Source organism: Lutra lutra, chromosome 14, assembly GCF_902655055.1.
Source record: "Lutra lutra chromosome 14, mLutLut1.2, whole genome shotgun sequence".
In the NCBI taxonomy this organism is placed as follows: Eukaryota; Metazoa; Chordata; class Mammalia; order Carnivora; family Mustelidae; genus Lutra; species Lutra lutra.
This window is the reverse complement of record NC_062291.1, coordinates 59,603,057-59,623,140: the sequence shown is the minus strand read 5'-3', so window position 1 is coordinate 59,623,140 and position 20,084 is coordinate 59,603,057. Positions and strand designations below refer to the sequence as shown.

At 40.8% G+C, this 20,084-nt stretch overlaps 1 protein-coding gene and 1 long non-coding RNA gene across 5 annotated transcripts in view; one reads left to right on the top strand and one right to left on the bottom strand.

The window, feature by feature from the left end:
- Window positions 1-5,503, bottom strand: part of LOC125084997 (uncharacterized) — a 35,730-nt gene extending 30,227 nt beyond the window's left edge. Inside the window, exons 1-3 of one of the 2 annotated variants that reach the window (XR_007122759.1) lie at window positions 5,253-5,503; window positions 1,852-1,982; window positions 469-565 (exon numbers count right to left, since the gene is read on the bottom strand). This is a non-coding gene — a long non-coding RNA (uncharacterized LOC125084997). Of the gene's footprint in view, window positions 1-132; window positions 566-1,851; window positions 1,983-5,252 lie in introns of those variants that run through there. The other variant, XR_007122758.1, reaches the window with a different exon arrangement.
- Window positions 2,043-20,084, top strand: part of HPSE2 (heparanase 2 (inactive)) — a 675,922-nt gene continuing 657,880 nt past the window's right edge. For all 3 annotated transcript variants that reach the window (XM_047703040.1, XM_047703039.1, XM_047703038.1), the window contains exons 1-2: window positions 2,043-2,446; window positions 5,498-5,655. In XM_047703040.1, coding sequence (XP_047558996.1) covers window positions 2,157-2,446; window positions 5,498-5,655 — 448 coding nt within the window. In that variant the 5' untranslated portion in view covers window positions 2,043-2,156. The remainder of the gene's footprint in view (window positions 2,447-5,497; window positions 5,656-20,084) is intronic.

The window sequence follows — 20,084 nt, the reverse complement described above, 5'->3', positions numbered from 1 at the left end:
ATTCTTCTTGAATGTACCAAATGATTTTATTGTATTGAGCATGATTTGATTTACGATTGATTTCTTTCATAGACATTTATTGAGTGCCTGCTAAGTGCCTTGGTCTAGAGATACAAAGATAAAAAAAAAATCTTTGCTCACCAGGCTGTTACCATCTATTTCAAGGAGGTGCTCAGCACATATTTTAAAATTATAGTAATTTCTATGGGAATTTGTACCATACCACACACCCATTCACAGAAACACACATATTTTAAAGGATTTAGGTGTGTGTCAGAAATGTTCAGGAACCAAAAAAAGAAGGCAGGTCTTAAGGGCCAAAGCTCACATCTAATATTTCAGTATTTAAAATCTTTAAAATCATCTTTAAATAACATGCCTTGGATTTTCCTTCTCTTTTGGCCTCATTTTATGCAGTCTTACTTCTAGAAGTTCTTAATGGCACTTCTCAGTCTAACACAACCTAACTTCTGTATTTCTTGGTTGCTTAGTTTGATAGAAGCTCCTCAGAGAACTTCAGTTGGAGGTCATGCACTCCAGCCCTTTTCGGATTACTTCATCCTGTCTGGGGGGAGAGAGGGGAGACAGGTTGCCATTTCAGTGTTTGTGACTCTGAGACTGCCATTTGCACATCCACCCTTGGGGAAAACCTTTGCTCTGCATTTTGCCTGTTTGATATCTGGAGGCCCTGGGATGCTCATGCATCCCCACAGTACATAAAATAGTTATCTTCTTCTGCCAAGTAGAAGGCCCATTTTGTTCCAGAAAGAAGCCGAAAGTGGGGCCACAACTTTGCTGTGGGTATAGCAAACTGGCCCGACTTCTTTTCTGGGCTTGGGTTTGGAACCCACAGCTTCGCCTGGGAGGTGGGGTGGGTCTGGCTTGGTGAGCTAGGGCGGGTGGTGCACTACGCTGCTCCTGGCTGTACCTTTGCATCTAGGGAAAGTGTGTCCGCGGGCCCTGTCTGTGACTCCTGGCCAAGTTTGAAAACCCAACTGTGTTACTCTATTCCTTTCCAGCACTGTAAAGGCGCACTTCCCCGCGGATGGATAACCATGGTCGACCTCTAGGAGGGGCTGGAAGGGCAAGTCCGCTTGTGCAGTGGAGTAGCCAAGCCGTGGCTCAGGTGGGCGGCTCAGGTGGGCGCAGCGCGGCCCAGACTGTCCAAGCACGTACTAGATTGCTTTGACTTGGCCTAAGTTGGGGTATATTGAAGTCTCCCTAAGACACTTTTTTTCTTGGCTGTAGGCAGACCGGAGCCATGCACAGCCCGGGTCCTTTTGCTCCTACCAGTGGATAAGCCCTTTGACCAGGTCACTCTGTATTCCTTCCGGCTACTGTTTCCCGTATTGAGGCCAGAGGATGCTTCTGTGTGGCTGCCCAGCTAGTAGCAGAGGTCCATACTTGTGTCCATTAAGTCTCCATCTGCACTCTAATGCTTTAGCAGGAATCACAGTCGCCACCGCAGGATCCCCTCTGCAAGTTAACCACTCTTGCTTTTGGTCGTTCAGCGCAAAGGGAAGGGCCCAGAGCGGAAGAAATGCCTGCCGCTGTCAGGAGAAACAGGCTCGCGGCGAGTGCGCTCTCTTTTACTCCCGCGCGTCCAGGGCTGGCGCTGGGGCTCTCGAGTCGGGATTGAAGCTAGAACCGCCCTCCCCAGAGCCTCGCTGGGAGGGAAGTAAAAAAAAAAAAAAAAGTCCCGCCCCTACCCAAAACATGACAACCATACAGTTTCGATCCCTCTCTCTGCTTCCTGACCCTAGAGGGTTAAATCAGGAGGGTACAACGCCACCCCTTCCTCCTACTTCCCGCCTCCCCCCCCCCCCCCCCCCCCCCCGCCAACCCCCTCACCTTTAAAAAGTTAAAAAAATGTCTGCAGTCGAAATCTCTTAAAGGGGCGGCGCTGGTGAACGAGTACTCTTGGCACGAGTTGCTGAGAAGGCTGGCTAGGGGCGTGAGTTTGCTCCACCAGCACCAAAACACTGGAAAAAAAAAAAAAGAGAGAGAGAGAGAGGGAGAAAGAGAGAGAGGGGGGAAAAAGGAAAGAAAAAAAAAACTGTTGGGGGGGGGGAGGCAGGCAGACACACACTTTAGATAAGGACAATTAGTCACCAGCGAGACCCTGTAGGAAGAGAGGTTTAAATCAGAGGGATTTAATGGGGGTGCTCTGTGCCTTCCCTGAAGCCATGCCCTCCAGCAACTCCCACCCCCCAGCGTGCCTAGCCCCGGTGGCTCTCTTCTTGGCTCTGTTGGTCCATCTCTCCCTTTCCTCCCAAGTTGGAGACAGGAGACCCTTGCCTGTAGACAGAGCTCCAGGTTTGAAGGAAAAGACTCTGATTCTACTTGATGTGAGCACCAAGAACCCAGTCAGGACAGTCAATGAGAACTTCCTCTCTCTGCAGCTGGATCCGTCCATCATTCATGATGGCTGGCTCGATTTCTTAAGGTAAGGCAGGGGCTTCCATGATCATTTTTTTTTTTTTTTAAGTAACATCCCCCACCCCTTCCTATCCCCCAATCCAAAGGGGGAAGAAGAAGAAGAAAATAAGCCAAGCGATCTCACAAAGAGAAGAAAAGGTTTTCCTCCTCCTGGAATATTTGCTGTGAGGCTTTAACTGGTGATTGAGAAAAGCAGTGTTTTCTATTAAGATGCACATGTTTGCAATGCAGAAGGCATTTCAGAAACTTATCAGTTATGACTGAAAAAATGTTGTGCTTACATATATCCACAATTAGCCTCCCTGTCTCCTTCTGAAAAAGAAACGAGGTTCAGGGCAGTTACAAAAGCGAAGAAAAGGTCTTAAGCAACAAAGACCCGAGAGGAATTGGTGTGTATGTGTGTGTGTGTGTGTGTGTGTGTGTGTGTGTGAGAGAGAGAGAGAGAGAGAGAAAGAGAGAGAGAGAGAGAGTGTGTGTGTGTGTGTGTGTGTGTGCCTATGTGTATATGTGAGTGTTCAATTGGGGATCTCATGAAAGTGGAATTTTCCACGGAAAGATCGATTTGTCAGTTCTCTCCCATTCCAAGACAGAAAACGAATTTAAGCAGAGACTTGAGCGGTGGGCAAGTTGGATTGGATTTTTGGAGTTTTCTTTTATATCCTCCGCTGTCCTTTCCAGACTTCAGGACTTTGTAAGACGTTTTTAATAGACTGAATGGCCCCCCCAGTCCCTCCTCCTTAAATCTCCTGCGGTAACTGCATAGTTTTTCTTTAAAGAAAAAAAAAAAAAATTCTCGCTCCAGTCATAGGGTATAAAAGGAGAACGGAAAGGGTCCTAGAAATACTACGGGATGTTTCGGAGGTCTGAACTGTCACCAGCGGATTACCAAACCGGTGGTTTGTTATCATGGACTCCCCCCTTACTCAACGGCTTGGGATTTAATTGTGCTCACTTTCTACCTGAGTTGTTACTGTTTAGCAGTTAGGCAACTAAGACCCCTACCCATCAGGGACAGAGTTGTAGTGTAAAAAAAATAAAATAATAAAATAAATAAATAAATAAATAAATAAATAAATCTTCTGCAATGTCGAATCCAGTGTTGAGTTATTAAAAATTCTATCCAAATTGGAGCCTCAGCTGTGGGCTCTTCCTAAGAGCCCTGAGCGCTCTCTCAGTCCCACTTTTCCATCCGGAGGCCGTGTCTGCCGCGCGTCTTTCGTGAGTATCTTTCACTCCTTGCGAAATCCATTTTGCTGCTGGCGCGCTCCCGCCCTTCAGCGCTGCGGGTCTGCCCGGGGCCTCAGCCGGATCAGCGGACGCGGCAGGTAGCAGGAGGCGCCACGTGGAGCGCTCCTTCCACTTGGAGCGAGCGTTGCGGGAGGACTGAGCGGTTGGTGGTGTTGCTGCCGCCGCAGAGGCCGTTTGGGTTCCTGGCGGTGCCTCCGCGGGAAGGCGGGAAGAGCTACGCGCGGCCGGGCTTCCTCCTCGGAAGTTCTGTCGTGCAGCAGAGCGTGTCTCTGAGCTCGTCCGCTGGTTGCGAGTGACGGGGTTTTCCGAAATACACGCCCCACTTGCATAGCTCTACTCCAGCTGCGCGGACTCCTTCGGGCTTCTTTTTCCTTCCTTCCTTTTTAAACAGTCTCGTTAAATGCATGCTGCAGAAAAGATTCTGGAAAGCGGCTTTTCGGAGAAGAGCCGTGGCGGGGCGCATTTGCCTTGGTCGTACAGGCTTCCGGATGGACGGTTGTTGGAAATGCCTTATCTGCCGGCTGGTACTGGCACGGATGTCTCCTCTGTCTGCCGTGGGGCCACGCGATGCCATGACTGCGCCCGTCGGAGAACGCCGTCCTGGAGTCCTCGGGCAAACGACATTCCCGGCCACTTCATGGGGCGGCTACCACTTTTGTCAGCAACTCTCTGAAACTGGAGTCCTCGGCTTTTTAATTTCATATCCCCCTCCTTTATAATCCTATGTGTTTTCTACATTTGGATTTGGATTTTCAGAGCCTGAACCAGCAAAGTGTTAAAAATAACTAACAGATCCGGAATTCAACAGTTGGTCGTCTTAGTACTAAGAGCATCTGCGCTGCTCCTTCTTTACCCCTCCCTCAAGTAGTTTTTGGCTTTTAAGACAGCTTAGTTATGGAAATCCTGAACCTAAATAAATGTAAATGCTGCTCTGGTGCTCCTCGAGTCTCCACCAAGGAGTGGGTTCCACGTATCGGCAAACTTTACTTTTCCCAGAGCTTGTTTCCAAAGGGTCCCACGTAGGAAGGAAAAAGATGAAGTTGAACTCAGAATAAAGAGGATGTTACCTTTCTTGAGATCACGCTGAATTACTTAAGGGACCAAAGAGACACTGCTTTTACCGTGCCAGGCAGGGATGGGCAAGAGTTCTCAGAAAAGCAAGGATTTACCCCGGGAATCTCTTGTCCAGGGTTTGGGAGATGGATGCGGTTGTTACAAGATAGTGTTGAAGGAAAATCAACTTTAGCATTAAGAAAAACAAAACAAAGCAAAACTTCCATCTCAGGTACCGTGTCTGAGAGAAAGGAGGCATGTTTCACCTTATCCACAGCGGTTGCGGTGCTTCTGGGGTGGAGGAAACAGATCTCGGCTTTCAGCCTGGAAGTTTGACAAAAGTCGGAGCCCAGCAGTCCGCGCGCTGCGCGTCTCCGCCAGGAGCGCTTTCCGGGCAGTGGCAGAAGCTGGGCAACTGCGCCTTAGCCCCGTGTTCTCAGCAGAAGTGTCCCCTCCGTTACCCCCCACATGTACTGTGTTAACAAACAGACTAACAGTTTGGAAAGAAGTACCTTTGGCGAGCCGCGTAGGGTTGTCTGAGGGAGGATGCCGCGGCCGGCTGGGCACAGGAGGCAAAGCCCGGGGAGCCAGGCGCACGCGGGATGCCGGGGCCCACGCGGGTGGCGGGCTGGAGTGGTGGGACAGCCCGTAGCCCCCGCCAGGTCGCTCGCGGAGAGTGGGAAGAGGGCCTCGGTCGGTGTCCCGCGCCCTCTTGCCTTCCCCCAGGATCCTTTCCTCTCTTTCTCTACCTCTGCAGCTCCAAGCGTCTGGTGACCCTGGCTCGGGGACTTTCGCCCGCCTTTCTGCGCTTTGGAGGCAAAAGGACGGACTTCCTACAGTTCCAGAACCTGAGGAACCCGGCGAAAAGCCGCGGGGGCCCCGGTCCAGATTACTATCTCAAAAACTATGAGGATGGTGAGAAACTTGCTTCCAGTCTAGCGGGGTGACGGAAGTTTGAGGAATAGGAGCGAGCACTTGATGTGTGGGGTGGGGTGGGGGTGTTAACAGATTTGGAGGAGAGCCTTGTGGAAGCTCCTCTGAAAAGCTAGTAGCTTTGGACTAGGGGATACGGGAGTTTGGGACTCCTGGAGTGATTGCGGGGGAGGGTGGTTGGTGGTCACCAGGTTGCCGGCCTTTCGCTGGGCGTCTGAGCTCCGAGGCCGAGAATTGGTAGCCAGAACAATTGGCAGACCAGTTCTGTGGGGTAGAAGATGTAGAGTGTTACTTGAGAAAATTCAGATAGGATCTTAGGCTACTAATGGGTCAGGGTCACGTTTCATTCCTAAAATTCTAGAAAAAAGTGCCTTTCTGTTTTTCTTATTTCTTGCTTTCCTGAGTTGAGGATAGGGGTGATACAGCTTCTTCTGAAACCCACTCTGAAGTTTTTTGGATAATCCTTTTATATTGGACCTCCTTGTTGGGAAAGGTTTGAATATCTCCACAGTGGGTTCTCCTTCAGACTGCCTAATCTTAGAGTCGCATTCCCCCCCCCCCCCGCCCCCTGTTTTAAAATGGGTTTCTAAATGCCAGCCTTCTTTCTTGCCAGGATCAAATGAGTTAAGTGTTGGAAGGGCTTTGAACACTCCAAATCATATTCAAGTTGGAGAAGCCAATCTTTTTAGGTTTGAATAGTCTCGTTTTTACTAGGAAAAAATGAAAATGGTGTTTAAAAGTTTTGTTTAGAGGGTATAGTGTTAATATATATGAATTTTCTTTGTGGGTAGGGGACATATTTCTTTCAGATAGTCCAGATGGGAATTGGTGGGTCCCCAGCTACTGAGGCTGTCTGTGTAGGTTGTATAAAAGAGGCATTGGTGTCCATTCTTGGAGAGTTATCTCCGCCCTGCTGTCCCTTTTCATAAGTGAGCCTCAGAGCTTACAGAGCTCAAAGACAGGTTCTTAGAGCTCCCTGGATTTTGTTATATCTTGTCCTTGTAAATCAGCAAAATGAGGAAATGCCATTGTATGTATGTATATTCTGGGATTTCACTGAATGGGATTCTGGAGAGATGCTGGGATCTATCCCAAGGGTGACTGGGGGAAAAATATTTTTTTAAGTGCTAGAGTGGAGAAAGAGAGCAAGGCTGAGTCTTCTTGAGTTTAAAGTGTGAATAGGACTTATAACATTTGCCGAAGTGTATAGGAGTATAAGGCTAGGTCTTTTCAGAGGTAAATGTCATTGCCATAAAAATGTGGGTTGCAATAGATTTTGCTGTCACTCAGCATAAAATGCAGAAAGGTAAAAGATAAATCTGAACAGCAGTTCTGATGGTAATTTGACCTAGGGCCTTATAGCTCCCAGGGTCACTGTCAGCTCTGTGATAGGCATGCAAAGGGAGAATATTAATGGTTTTCCTAATGAAACAGCTCTTCTTCGAATCCATGTCAACTACTACTTCTTTGGCTTGTGAAAAAAGGTTTAAGAGCCCCAAGAACCGCTGGGGGGGGGAAGGGGGGAAAGGACCATTATAAATGACAGGAATTGGCCTTTTTCTCCCAAACTTGTACCTAGGATTATATTACCAATTCACTGAGAACATGAGATCCACTTAAAATGAAAGATACAATTTGTTTCCCTTTATGAAGGGAGAAAGTGGGCATCATGGGGAGAAAGGAAATTGGTAGAAGGCTGTGCCCCATAAAATTTCATGGAATTAAAAAAAAATCAGAAATGGAAAAGATCTAAGAGGTCATCTTCGATCTTTCCACTACTTCAGGGGCCAGTACAGGATCATTCCATATGGAATCCTTTTTTTGTTTTGTCCAACCTGGTATTAAATATCTCTAGGAATGTAGTTTTTACCACACTTGTGGGACAGAATTCTGTCCCATAGTTTTTTGCCAGCATATTCTTATCTTGAATTTTCCTTTTATACATATTCTCCAAATATTTACGATTTTTTTTTTTGCATTTTTAAAACATCTATCTTCAAAATAATTTCTGTCTTTGGTGTGAGTGACAGGTTAAAAAAAAGTTTTTTTTCATAGCTTTTTTAATCTAGACTACCTGGATTTAATTCTTTTAAAACTTTCTTTAAAGTCTGTACTTCCAGACACTAATCTGCTTTATTGCTTTTAGCTGAACTCCTTTTGATTTATGTCTCCCTGGTAATAAGATGCTCTGAACTATATCAGTATTTGAGACCTTAGCAGAGTTAAAGAGAGTAGGAATGCCCTGTTTTTGCCCTTTGATGCTCACATATCCTTAAATCATCCATATTGTCTTTGTTCTTGATGTTGCATTACAGAATTTAAGGCAAAAATATTTTTGGTATAGTCTTAGCAATTTTGCAAACATTATACTTCAGTTGTCACTTTTCATCCAGTGATAATTATCATCATCATCATGAACATCTTAAACATAATTAGGTCTTCTTAGTAAATGGCCCCGTAATAGGCACTTGGGCACAAGCACCTTATTAAAAACAAGATGTATTGACTTAAACATAATACAGAGTAATAACATACATTTTGAGTAATAAGATACACTTATTGGCACATTATGAAATTGAATGCTATAGTGAAGGGAATATGGAATTTGGACTTAGAAAGCCTGTATTGTAGGCCTTGCTCTATCACTTAGGATTATGTGGCCCTGGGCTTGCTGCTTTTCTATAGCATATGGATGGTGATAATACCTGCTGTGCATTGCTTCTGTGAGGCTTTTAGGAAGTAATGTGTGTAAAATATTGTCAGTTATAAAGCACTATGTAAAGGCTAAGGATCTTACATTTATTAAGAGCAATTTCAGAAAATTTGTAACATCTTATATTTTGAAGTGGGATTAAGAAGTGAATAAGATTCAATGAGACAAGTTTATACAGAAGAAAGGAGATAGAATTAGGGAATTGAGAGGTTTAAGGGAATGTCGGGAGAATTGTCTTTAAGGAATGGAGATGCAGAACATAGGGTAGCTTACTTTTTTTGTGGTAATGAGAGAAGAGACATATCTTTAGTTTTCTTATATGCTAACAATGAAATGAACCAACAGTTCTAGCTTAGGTAAAATACAATATGTTTAATTCATATTGCTACTTTGATGTGATATGTTGTTGTTTCCCCTTGAATGAATAGTGCAATTAAGAAGGCATGTGGCTTCTATTTTCCACATACTTTTTAAGCTTTAGTGCAAACTGCATTTTCTCTTAACTTTCTAAAACCACACTTTCTGTATCACTTTAGGAGAGTCTCTGGTTATTCTTTTATTTATTTATTTATTTATTTATTTATTTTTATAGATTTTATTTATTTATTTGACAGAGAGAAATCACAAGTAGGCAGAGAGGCAGGCAGAGAGAGAGGAGGAAGCAGGCTCCCTGCTGAGCAGAAAGCCCGATGTGGGGCTCGAACCCAGGACCTGGGATCATGACCTGAGCCGAAGGCAGCGGCTTAACCCACTGAGCCACCCAGGCGCCCAACTGGTTATTCTTTTAATACAGTTATCTATTCTACTTTATGCATTTCTATTCATATTCTACTCTAGGCAGGCATCTTGAATTTCATACAAATATGGTGATGGTGGAAGAAATAAAAATAGAATTGTTTTTCATACCTTGGAATCTTACCGTTTACCTTACCTTTTGTATACCATTTATTATGCACATCAAAAGCCAACTTGATATTTCTAAAATATCATATTCATTATATCACTCTTTTGCCCAGAAATTTCAATTATTTTTGGATTGCTTACAGAAAATGTTCAAGCTCCTCAACTTGGCATTCAAAGCCTTTCACATTTCAGTCTTGGCTTACAATTTTGTATCCTGTGTTTTCATATACTTTAAATTACAGTCCTACTTGATTTTCACTCTTTGTAAAGCACCTTCATTATCTCAACCCCTTACCTTTGTTCAGCCACATATCTCTGCTTTGAATGCCTTTCTTCTGGCTCTGTTCAAGTCTCACCCACTCTCTAATTCCTGAAGGGGCATTGCAATGCCCCTTATTTTCTCAAGGCCTTTCTTTCCGGAGCATATGATTGCATGGTGATCTCTTCTTTCTCTGGATTGTTGTAGCTTTTACTCTTTAGGTTGTCTCTGTCTGCCTTATTTTGCTCTTTAACTTTTAACATGTATGTGAAAAGTTTTCCTTTCCGTTAAACGTTTTACTTTTTAGAAAGCACATTTTCCATAGGAAGGGACCATATCTAATTAGTGTTTATTCCAAAATGTCTGGCATTATATAGAGCTTCAGCAAATATTTTTGGATATTTATTGGCTTAACACTGTTAAAGCTCTGGGAAAATGGAGGTGACTAATGAAGAAGTGAATGAATTTGTATGTGAAGATTCTATTCATTTTTCACCTTCAATGCATAGTTTTAAAGTTTATTCTTAATGCTCATTTTAATGACACTTTTCATTATCTTAACCATGTGCTCTTTATCTTATGTAATCTAACTCATCTTGGTTTCATGCTAAGCATTTAAATTTATCACCTGGTTTAAAGCCTTGCACTGGACCCATTATTAATTATATATTGTATCTCTTTCTTTTTTGCCCTCATTTTTGCTTTTCCCTGTTAGCCTTACTTAGTTTTTATGCCTAGTTTTCTAATTCCTGATTTAATAGTGCTTTTTCACAAACTTCAGAAGTTTTTTTTAATCTCTCTTGTCTTGAAGATTTTCTCTTCAGAGAGCTTCCAAAATACTAAAGGATGGATGCAAGTATACTTATAAACTCTAAGGCACTCTGCAACTATTATTACTGTTCACCTTTCTTCAGGAAGTTTTCCAGTTTTAGTAGAGGTGAGGTAGTTAATGTTTTTTTCTTTCTATTTCCATACCATCAGTCAAGACATAAGACATAAGAACAGCACAACTACCAAAAAACATATTTGCCTTGAACTTATCCACATTTTGTTAACTCATTTTATTTAAAATAAAAGGTTTTATAAAGGTTCTTGAAATTTTGGGGCGCCTGGGTAGCTCAGTGGGTTAAAGCCTCTGCCTTCGGCTCAGGTCATGATCCCAGGGTCTTGGGATCGAGCCCCGCATCGGGGCTCTCTGCTCAGCAGGGACCCTGCTTCCCCCCAACCCGCCTGCCTCTCTGCCTACTTGTGATCTCTGTCTGTCAAATAGATTAAAAAAAAATCTTTAATAAAAAATAGGTTCTTGAAATTTAGTTACATTTGTAAGTATTTATTGATTACCTACTCTGTTTAGTTTCATGCTAGACAAAGAATGGCAGAATATCAAATAAATAAATGGTAGTGCTCCAAATCACCATTAGAACACAGTAATAATTGCTACAGGCAAGATCTAATCAGTGTTAAAATAAATAGGTGAGGAGTGCCTGGCTGGCTCAGTTGGTTGGGCATCCAATTCTTGGTTTCAGCTCATGTTGTGAACTTGGGGTCCTGGGATCAAGTCCCACATGGGGCTCGGTGCTCACAGGGGAGTCTGCTTGAGGATTCTCTCTCTCTCCCCTTGCTCACATTCTCTCTTTCTCTCTCTCTGAAATAAATAAATCTTAAAAAAAATAGCTAAGACTTTAATGTAAAATGGATATTTGCATAGCCTCAAAGCATTTCTCTCATAATATTAATGAATTGTTGTGGTGGTTTTGGCTTTTGTCCACAAATTCTTTGATACTTCTTTTTCTAGGAGATAGAACTTGACTTTTGTCCTTTTAAGTGTAGGCTGCATTTAATGATTTGTTTCTAAAGAAGAGAATCTGTACAGGGGAAAACACTAACCTTATAGTGGAGAAACTGACAGACTGCCATTACAGCAAAGTGATCAAGCATAACATGAGCAGATAAATCATGTGGATAATCATGTATTCCCTGATGTGATGTGATGAGAAGGCACATCACCTTTTTGATATTCTTTGGAAGAATCCCTGACTCTCTGTAATTATGAGAAAACACTAGCCAAACCAAACTGAAAGACATTCTACAGAATAACTGACCTTTGCCCTTCAAAAGACACTGTCCCTGCTGTCAATGAACTAATAGCTTAATTAGTGAGATAATATTTATACTGATAAAACTTAAGAGTAACTCAGAGACAATATAGCAGGAAATGCTAAGCATAACAGTTTGCCAGGTGTAACAGGAAAAGTTGAGATGGATATGGGCCAGATTTAGGTAGGAGTTAGGTTGGGCCTTGTGAAAGAGGTAGACTTTGGAAAGGTAGTGACAAGAAGAGAGGACATTTAACTCAAGGGAAAGAGCATGAGGGCAAAGCCTAAATATGTGTTTAGGTAGTAGGAAAACCATCCTGGTTACATAGAAGGCACATGTTAAGGATTATCTTAGTTCATGTTGGCAGAGCTATGTTATATTTTTTAGAGGCCTATTTGTACATTTTTTTTGTTAATTCAGAAGTGTTTATAATTTAAAAACATAAAAAATAAAGTGCATGTTAGAAATAATTATTTAGAGAGAAGCAAGGGAGGGGCAATGGATGAGGGAGAGAGAATCCCAAGCAGACTTCTCGTGCTCGATCTCATGACCCTGAGATCATGACCTGAGCAAAAATAAAAAATCGGACGCTCAACTGACTGAACCATCCAGGCATCCCATTAGAAATGATTCTAAGAAAAGCTCATAGTGCTAAAATTATGTCTAAATTGAGTTGTAAGAAGTTCTAATATGTTTTTGTTAGTTCCAAAATACGTAATTGAAGAAGGAAGTACATGTCTGAAGGAAAAGGTTGTTTGGGTAAATCTAGATTACATTATGAGAATCTTGAATTTTAGCCATAGTAAATTGGTATTGTTCTGTAGGAAACTAGAGGCTGTTGTAAGTTCTCTTATTCTGTTGGAGAAGGGTAGGACATGTTTTCAATATAGGCAGTGCCCCTTGCCCTCTCCCATTCTCCTTTTCAAAATTACTGCACACATTCACATATTCTAGCTAAAGTACTTGGTGAGGTTTGAGTTATGAAGCATGATTGAAGGATAATTTAAAATTTAATAATTAATTTGGTTCTTACATTATAGAGTATATAAAAGAAAGAAAAGGTTTTAGAACTTGTTTGATAAGTTTTATGTTACCCTTCATACAGAATAAAAACAGTCAGTATTTTATAATGTACATTCACTCATGGATTTACTCATTGGGCAGGCATCTGAGGCTGAGAATATTGACACTGAGGCTGAGAATATGAATGAGGTCGAGGTATTAATGTCAAATTTCATACTACTGACTTCTTACCACTTCAGCAACAACAGCCAAAGCAGTTTCTGGAGATTTTCAGGCTGAGGATGAACTTTCAACTTCATCATTTGGTATTTCACGATTTGTCTGCCTGCAACTTTAGAAGGATTTGATTTAATTTAATATTTTATTAAAGTGTGTCAGGAATCACCTAAAGTTTTATGTATGTCTTATTCTGCCTTTTGAAAACAAAAGGATGCATTTTCTGTAATGTTTAAAACTTGGTATCCAAGACTTGATGTTAGCTGCAGCTCACTGTGCCTTGTGAATTTGAATAGGGTATCTCAAAAAGATATAGTTGTTCTGTCATTTAGTCATTGTGGCCATCTATAGAGTGCTGAAAGTGGTAGAGATGAAGAAACTCTGGGGTCTGTTGTGAGTAGAGGTGGCTTAATTAATTTCAGTGAATCAGAAAATCCGGAAAATAAACCTTATAATAACGACCACATTTGTATAAATTTATCACCTGGTCATTGGGGCCACAGACAGTTGTGTATTCCTATACAACACAATTGTTCTACTATTGCCAATACCAAGTATCATTATTTCCCTTGCCAAATGAGTTTAAATTCTCTCTTGTTCTACCAAGCCCTCCTGGTGGGATGGGTACCTCATAGAAGAAAAGAAACTTCTTTTGCGATTCCCTGGACCTTATCAGGCCACCGGTCACATGGTCTGGGCTCCTAGAGCCAGGAGCCTCTTCTGAGAATCCTTTATCAAAATGGATTAGATGGGGGCGCCTGGGTGGCTCAGTGGGTTAAAGCCTCTGCCTTCAGCTCAAGTCATGATCCCAGGGTCCTGGAATCGAGCCCCTCATTGGGCTCTCTGCTCAGCAGAGAAGCTCTGCCTCCTCCTCTCTTTCTCTGCCTGCCTCTCTGCCTACTTGTGATCTCTGTCAAATAAATAAATAAAATCTTTAAAAAAATGGATTAGATGTTAAGAATCTTAGCTTCAGTGCTTCTTAGTGCCTTAATCAAGCTTTCAGTTGTCTTAGTCTGTGAGACAGTTGGATTGGAACACTGAGGTAGGGGTGTGTGTGTGTGTATGTGTGTGTAAGAGAGAATATATGAGCACGAGAGAATTTGGTGTGTTTTATTTCTTGCATTTGTTTGTGGATGGTGATGTAATCAGAGTAAATACATATTTCTAGATTAGTGCCTAGTATTGTACAAGGTATAGTTACCTTGTTTATCTCTGCTGTCCTTTGGTTTCATGATTGATGGAGTGAAGTTCAGTTCTGTTAGTTTTCTTCACTTTAGTATAGCAAAAAACAGTGTAATTTTGCCTAGTTTAATAATAAACTTTTGATTATCAACTATACGCCAAGCTTAGTGTTAACTATTGGGGCACCAAGAGGCATAAAGCATAAACCACAGTCTCAAACTATTCTGGTCTTTATATTTGTAGAATTTCACAATGATCTCCAGTATTATCTTTCTACTTCAGTCAGATTAATCTTTGCTTAGTCCTTCCATTTTGTTTATATCATCCCCCTTGAACATTCATCCTCCCTCTTGAATTCAAAATTTTACTTGTCCTTCAAAGTTCTGCCTGTCTCCTCTCCTGCTAAACCTTCTGCTAAGCCAATCCCCATCCATTCCTCCTCATTCTCTAAATTTTTCTGAGATTCTTCTCTGAATACTCGATCTAATTTAGTCCAAGTGCCCCAGAATTTATGCTTGATTGACTTAAGTGGACATAATTTTTGTCTCTAGGAATTTACAATCAAAACAGAATGACATTGACACACATAAAAATCCTTACAGAGATCACGCTACATGGAACAGACACTTTAAATCAAGCAAAATATTTATGTTATTTAGAAACCTTAATACATGTGTTTTGCTTTTTATATGGCAAAGAATAAAGAGTAAAAAAATATAAGCTGCATATAGAAAAGATGGGGTATATATCTGTATTTATATGTTTGTATTGAGGATGTTGTATTGTTAGGGGTAAACCACTACCTTATTTTCACTTGCTCTGGAAAGGCAAAAATTCCTTGAAGGAAGGTGAGACTGGAAAGCTGGGAAAAGATAAATTGCTCAGATTTGGGGCATAATTTCTGAAATAAGAATGGATGTTTTTCTGTAGCTTAATAATAGTCATAATGTAATAATAATATTACTGAACATTATAGAGTGCTTTTTACGTGCCAAATACTATTTTAAGCAATTTACATGCACTGGTATATTTAATTCTCTTATCAATTCCATGAGAAAAGTTCCGTTTTCTCCACTTGACAAATGGGGAAACAAAGACACAGAGTGGTTAAGTAACTTGTCCAAGACCACCTAGCTGATGAGTTGTAGAGCAGACACTCAATGACATCAGTCATTAAGCCTGCAGACTTAAATATCTTTTCAGACACAGAAGACATGCAAAAAATAATAAGAACAAGATAGGATATAATCAAATGTTAAACCATGTAGAACAAGCTGTAAGGGCTATTGGAGCTGAGAGAAGGAGATTAAATGAGAGTTTTAATAGTCAGCATATGTGCCTAGGAGGAGGGCTCCTGACTTGGCCTTAAGAGTATATAATAATAATGCTAATAATAGCTACTGTTTGTTGACCTCTTACTGTCTTTCTGTATGTTACCTCATTTAATTCTTAATCTGATGAGAAATAATGTGTGTGTGTGTGTGTGTGTGTGTGTGTGTGTGTGTGTGTGTGTATGAAGAACCGAGACTCAGAAAAGACAGGTAACTTGCTCAAGGTCATAACGATGGGCAACCAGTTGGTAGAACCAGGATTAGAACCCAGTCCTGTTTTCTCTTTACCGTGCTTAGGTAGAAGGATCCCATCTTTGATTCATTCATTATTTTATTTATTCATCCATTCATCTTTCTGGCACTCAAAAGCCTTATATTAAACCTGTGGAACATTAAAATTATCTGTGCCATGAGTTCAGTTCCTATGAGTTTAATGAAAGTCTTGTGGGACATTAAATAGTTGCTAAGTAAAACAACACAAGAATAATCACAGGGAGACACATGAACAACTCAAAGAGATGGTTGTCACATATGACACTTTGAAGGAATAGAACAACAACTCATCTAATATGGAATAGAATTTACTAGTTTCTCTGGGAAGGAGGTATATTTGGAAGTGGCTACATTGAAGAGAATAATAGAAATGTATCAACAGTATTATTGATACAGAGGAAATGGCAGGATATAAAGCAGAAAATTAAGTATATTTCAAAAGTTGTTGGAAAGTTATAAACAAATTGTTGGGCAGTTTCAGAATTATCTTATTTTTTATTTATAAATGGAACTATGTTCAGCCTTAAGTTGTAAGCCCAGTGAAACCCTGTGAAGAGTAAAAGTAACAGATAAGGGTGAGGTTTCAAGAGAACTCTTCCTTTCTAACCTCCTTCCCTGTCTTTCTCTTTGAATTGAGATTTTTAAATTCAAGTGAAGAACACTTTTACAGCCACTTAAAATGAAGAAACCAAGGAATGTAGAGATTTATATATTCTGCACAAAGTCTCAGGCGTGATTTAAGAAACTCTGTTGTTAAGTGGCAGAGCTATGATTGGATCCAGGACACTCTCACTCTGAAGTTGGTTATTGTCACTGTCCCTATAGCATAACAGTACTATGTTCCTCATTCTTCTACTGAGACAGCTTCAAGGGCCTTTCAACTAGGGGTTTCTATTAGTTTGAGTCTGATTTGGAAGTTTGAAAATGGGGCTATGTGAAAAGTATTACTATTTCCTTTGTGGCTGTTTCCATCTATTTTGGTCACTTATCTCCTCATTCTGCCACTTCTCAGGGATCTGGGTTCCATGTCTCTGTCTTCTCTCTGCCTGCTGCCTGACTAAAATTTCTGTCCACTATACGTCCAGGTAGAAACCTTCAGAGACCTCTCTTGTCTGCTTATTCAAGTTCTCACTCTCCTCTAGTTTTTCAAAGCCCTTGAGAGTCAGCTTCTCTCTTTGCCATCATTTCTAACCCTTGGGTCCCCCATTCTATCATCTGTTTGCCCACTTTCTACCCATTTCTGAATTCTTCCTACTTTCCAAAGCCCTGATTACATTTGTCCTCCTTCTCTATGAATTCTTCACTATCTCAGCTCAAAGTGATTTAACTAATTAATTCCATCGTGAAACATTCATCCAGCCTGAATTTCTGAGGCATTTATTATCTAAAAATCATTCTTTTGCTCTTTTCATATTCTGCCTTATCTTCTCATGTATCTTTTTGTATGTGTTCATGTAAACTTGGCTCTACCCTTAGATTATAGGTAACTGTGAGAGTAGTGTTTATATCAATTCTGTAGTTTCTACAACATCTAGTAAAATGTCTTTTGCATAGTAGCTCTTCAGCAAATACTTGTTGACTAATATTTGCCATTTATTTGGTAGCTTAATATACTAAAGGGAATAAGCTTTTTTCCATTCATTGTTTCTGCCTTTTTTTTTAAAAAGATTTTATTTATTTATTTCATGGACAGAGATAGGCAGAGAGGCAGGCAGAGAGAGAGGAGGAAGCAGGCTCCCTGCTGAGCAGAGAGCCCGACGCGGGGCTCTATCCCAGGACCCCGGGATCATGACCCGAGCGGAAGGCAGAGGCTTTAACCCACTGAGCCACCCAGGTGTCCCTGTTTCTGCCTTTTTAAAGAAATACATAGGATATTTCTGGTGAATGCTTAACTTCTTTATTCATATTTTTACTTTTAAAGATTTATGCTTTTATCTTATTAATTACCAATATAATGCAGTCTCACTAGTATAAATTCAATAATATCAAATGATCCTCATTTCCACTCTGTAATCACTCTTAATAGTCTAGCATGTATCTTTTCAGACCTTTTTCTATGTATACAGATGTATATAAACTTTTAAATATATAGTTGGGATCATATTGTACAACTTGCTTATCTAAGTAATCTTTTAGTCAATAACTACAGTCTGTTTTTTAGTGAGTAAATAATCCATATATGGATGAGCTATAATTTAACCATTCTCTTTAATTCTTTCATTGGTACTTTTTTCCAAGAACTTCTGTTTGCTATTTGTCCATAGTTTCTAACAAAGTAGTGTTGTGGTATTGTATTTCCTTCTCCATACTGGAACTTGATCTAAATTATTCATTTTCCCCTAATGTCTTTTTAAACACCATTATCCATTTTAATCCTTTTAGCTATAATACATTCTTTGAGTAAATGTCAGGGAAAAAAGTTACAGTAAAACTAATTCTGTGCATCAAAGTATGGTTTCCTTTAGTGAAATAAGTGCTTTGTGAAGTTTTGGATACAGATGGAAAGTGACACTCAAAATATTTTGAGTTTTTGTTCAAATATTATATGACTCTGTGATTTAAAAGAAACCTTAGCTGAGGATTTCCTGATTTTCTTTGAATGTCACTCATCTCATTAAAGCTGCTCTGTGAATTTGAATAGTAGTCAGCCAAAGATGTGAGATTTATGAAGACCTTGCATAATGTCTTGTTGGAAACAGGTAGCCATTTTTTTTTTAAGATTTTATTTATTTATTTGACAGAGAGAAATCACAAGTAGGCAGAGAAGCAGGCAGAGAGAGAGAGGAGGAAGCAGGCTCCCTGCTGAGCAGAAAGCCCGATGTGGGGCTCGAACCCAGGACCTGGGATCATGACCTGAGCCGAAGGCAGCGGCTTAACCCACTGAGCCACCCAGGCGCCCCAGATAGCCATTTTTGAAGAGCGCCCTAATCACTCGTTTGCAGGAGAAAAATCATTATATTTTTACATTCATAATGTCCTTTAAAGATGATAAAAACACCTCTGATCCTTACAGGGACTGTGTGTAGAGTAAGTTTAAGTTTTGTCATTTCTACTTTATAAGTAAGAAAACAGACTCAGGGAAGTTGTTCAAAGTAACATGGCTTTTAAGTGACAGAGCTGGTATTAGAATTCAGCACCTCTCCCTTCAAGCCTGACACTCTTAAATAAGTTATCACAGCTAAAGATAGTCCTGTCACTCCACTCAGTGAGCCACGTGGGCACTTGTATTCTGCCGTGGTTGGGCCACTCTGAAGCAAATTCTCTGGGGGACTAGAATGGGTCTATGGCTTTTGTGAGGGGGTGTGTTTGCGTGAAGGTATGTGGGGTTCCAGTTTAGTCCTGGATTCTTGTATCTTATTGAACTGTTCTTCACTGACAAACTCTTGGACAGGCTACAGAATGTCATTTTTGGAGATATAGCACCTGAATTCTGGACTCCCTTGAGACCAGGTCCAAATCCAGGGTAAATTTAGAACTAGCCCAGAGAATGGGACTAGGGGACTTTGAGAGCACTCTGTAGAATGCCAATATCTCCGAGGAGACTTCCAACAAGGAATTTAAAAGCCTTTTAAAGGTAGACATTCATTAGCTATCGCAGTGCACTCAATGAAAGAGAGGAAGAGTCTGTTTTTTTATTTACCCTGAAGAGCCCCGTAGTGAGTAGGCAGAAGAGCTAGAAGTAGAACATGAATTTTTTGGTGATAATGGTCACTGAGCCATGCACAATTTTAAAAAAAATCTTTGTAATCACCATTGAAATAAATCTTTACATATCTCTCAGTACCTTAATAGGTATGCTGTTTTCATCTGGGTGTTTATTTCCTTGCAATTGTTAAAAAGCAAGATTGTGAATTATTTGCCTGGCCATTATGAATCTCTATGGAAGAGTAGACTCAGGTTAAATCCAGTGAGATATAGATTCAAAAGGAACTACAGGCTAGGCTTAGCCAAGTTAAAATCCATAGGTGAAACTAAACACGTAACCTAAAACCATTACACAAATAAATGCTATTGTTTCATAGACCATTTGTAGAAGCAAACGAATGGCACCCCAGTCCAAAGGTCAGGATTTTCAACAACTTGCAGCAGAAAACTTACACTTATTAAATGTCTTCACTAGGGGTTTTTGTGTTACTAGATGACTGAGGTCTTTTGTTTCTTCTGTTTTCCTCATGGCAATAAAGTTGAAATTTAGCAAGCTTTCAAAATGAAATTTCTCGTAGAAGTTATAACCACAGGTTTTAAGTTTTCATCACCTAAATATGGAACAGGATGATTGAAACCTGGGGTGGAGGAGGGGAAAAGAGAGTTGAGGACACATGTGGTGTGTATCAAGAATCAGTATAAATCAGGAAGGTGTGGTAAGGGGGATTTCCTGTGTTACAGAACTGTTGAAATAGTGCTCCCCACTCTC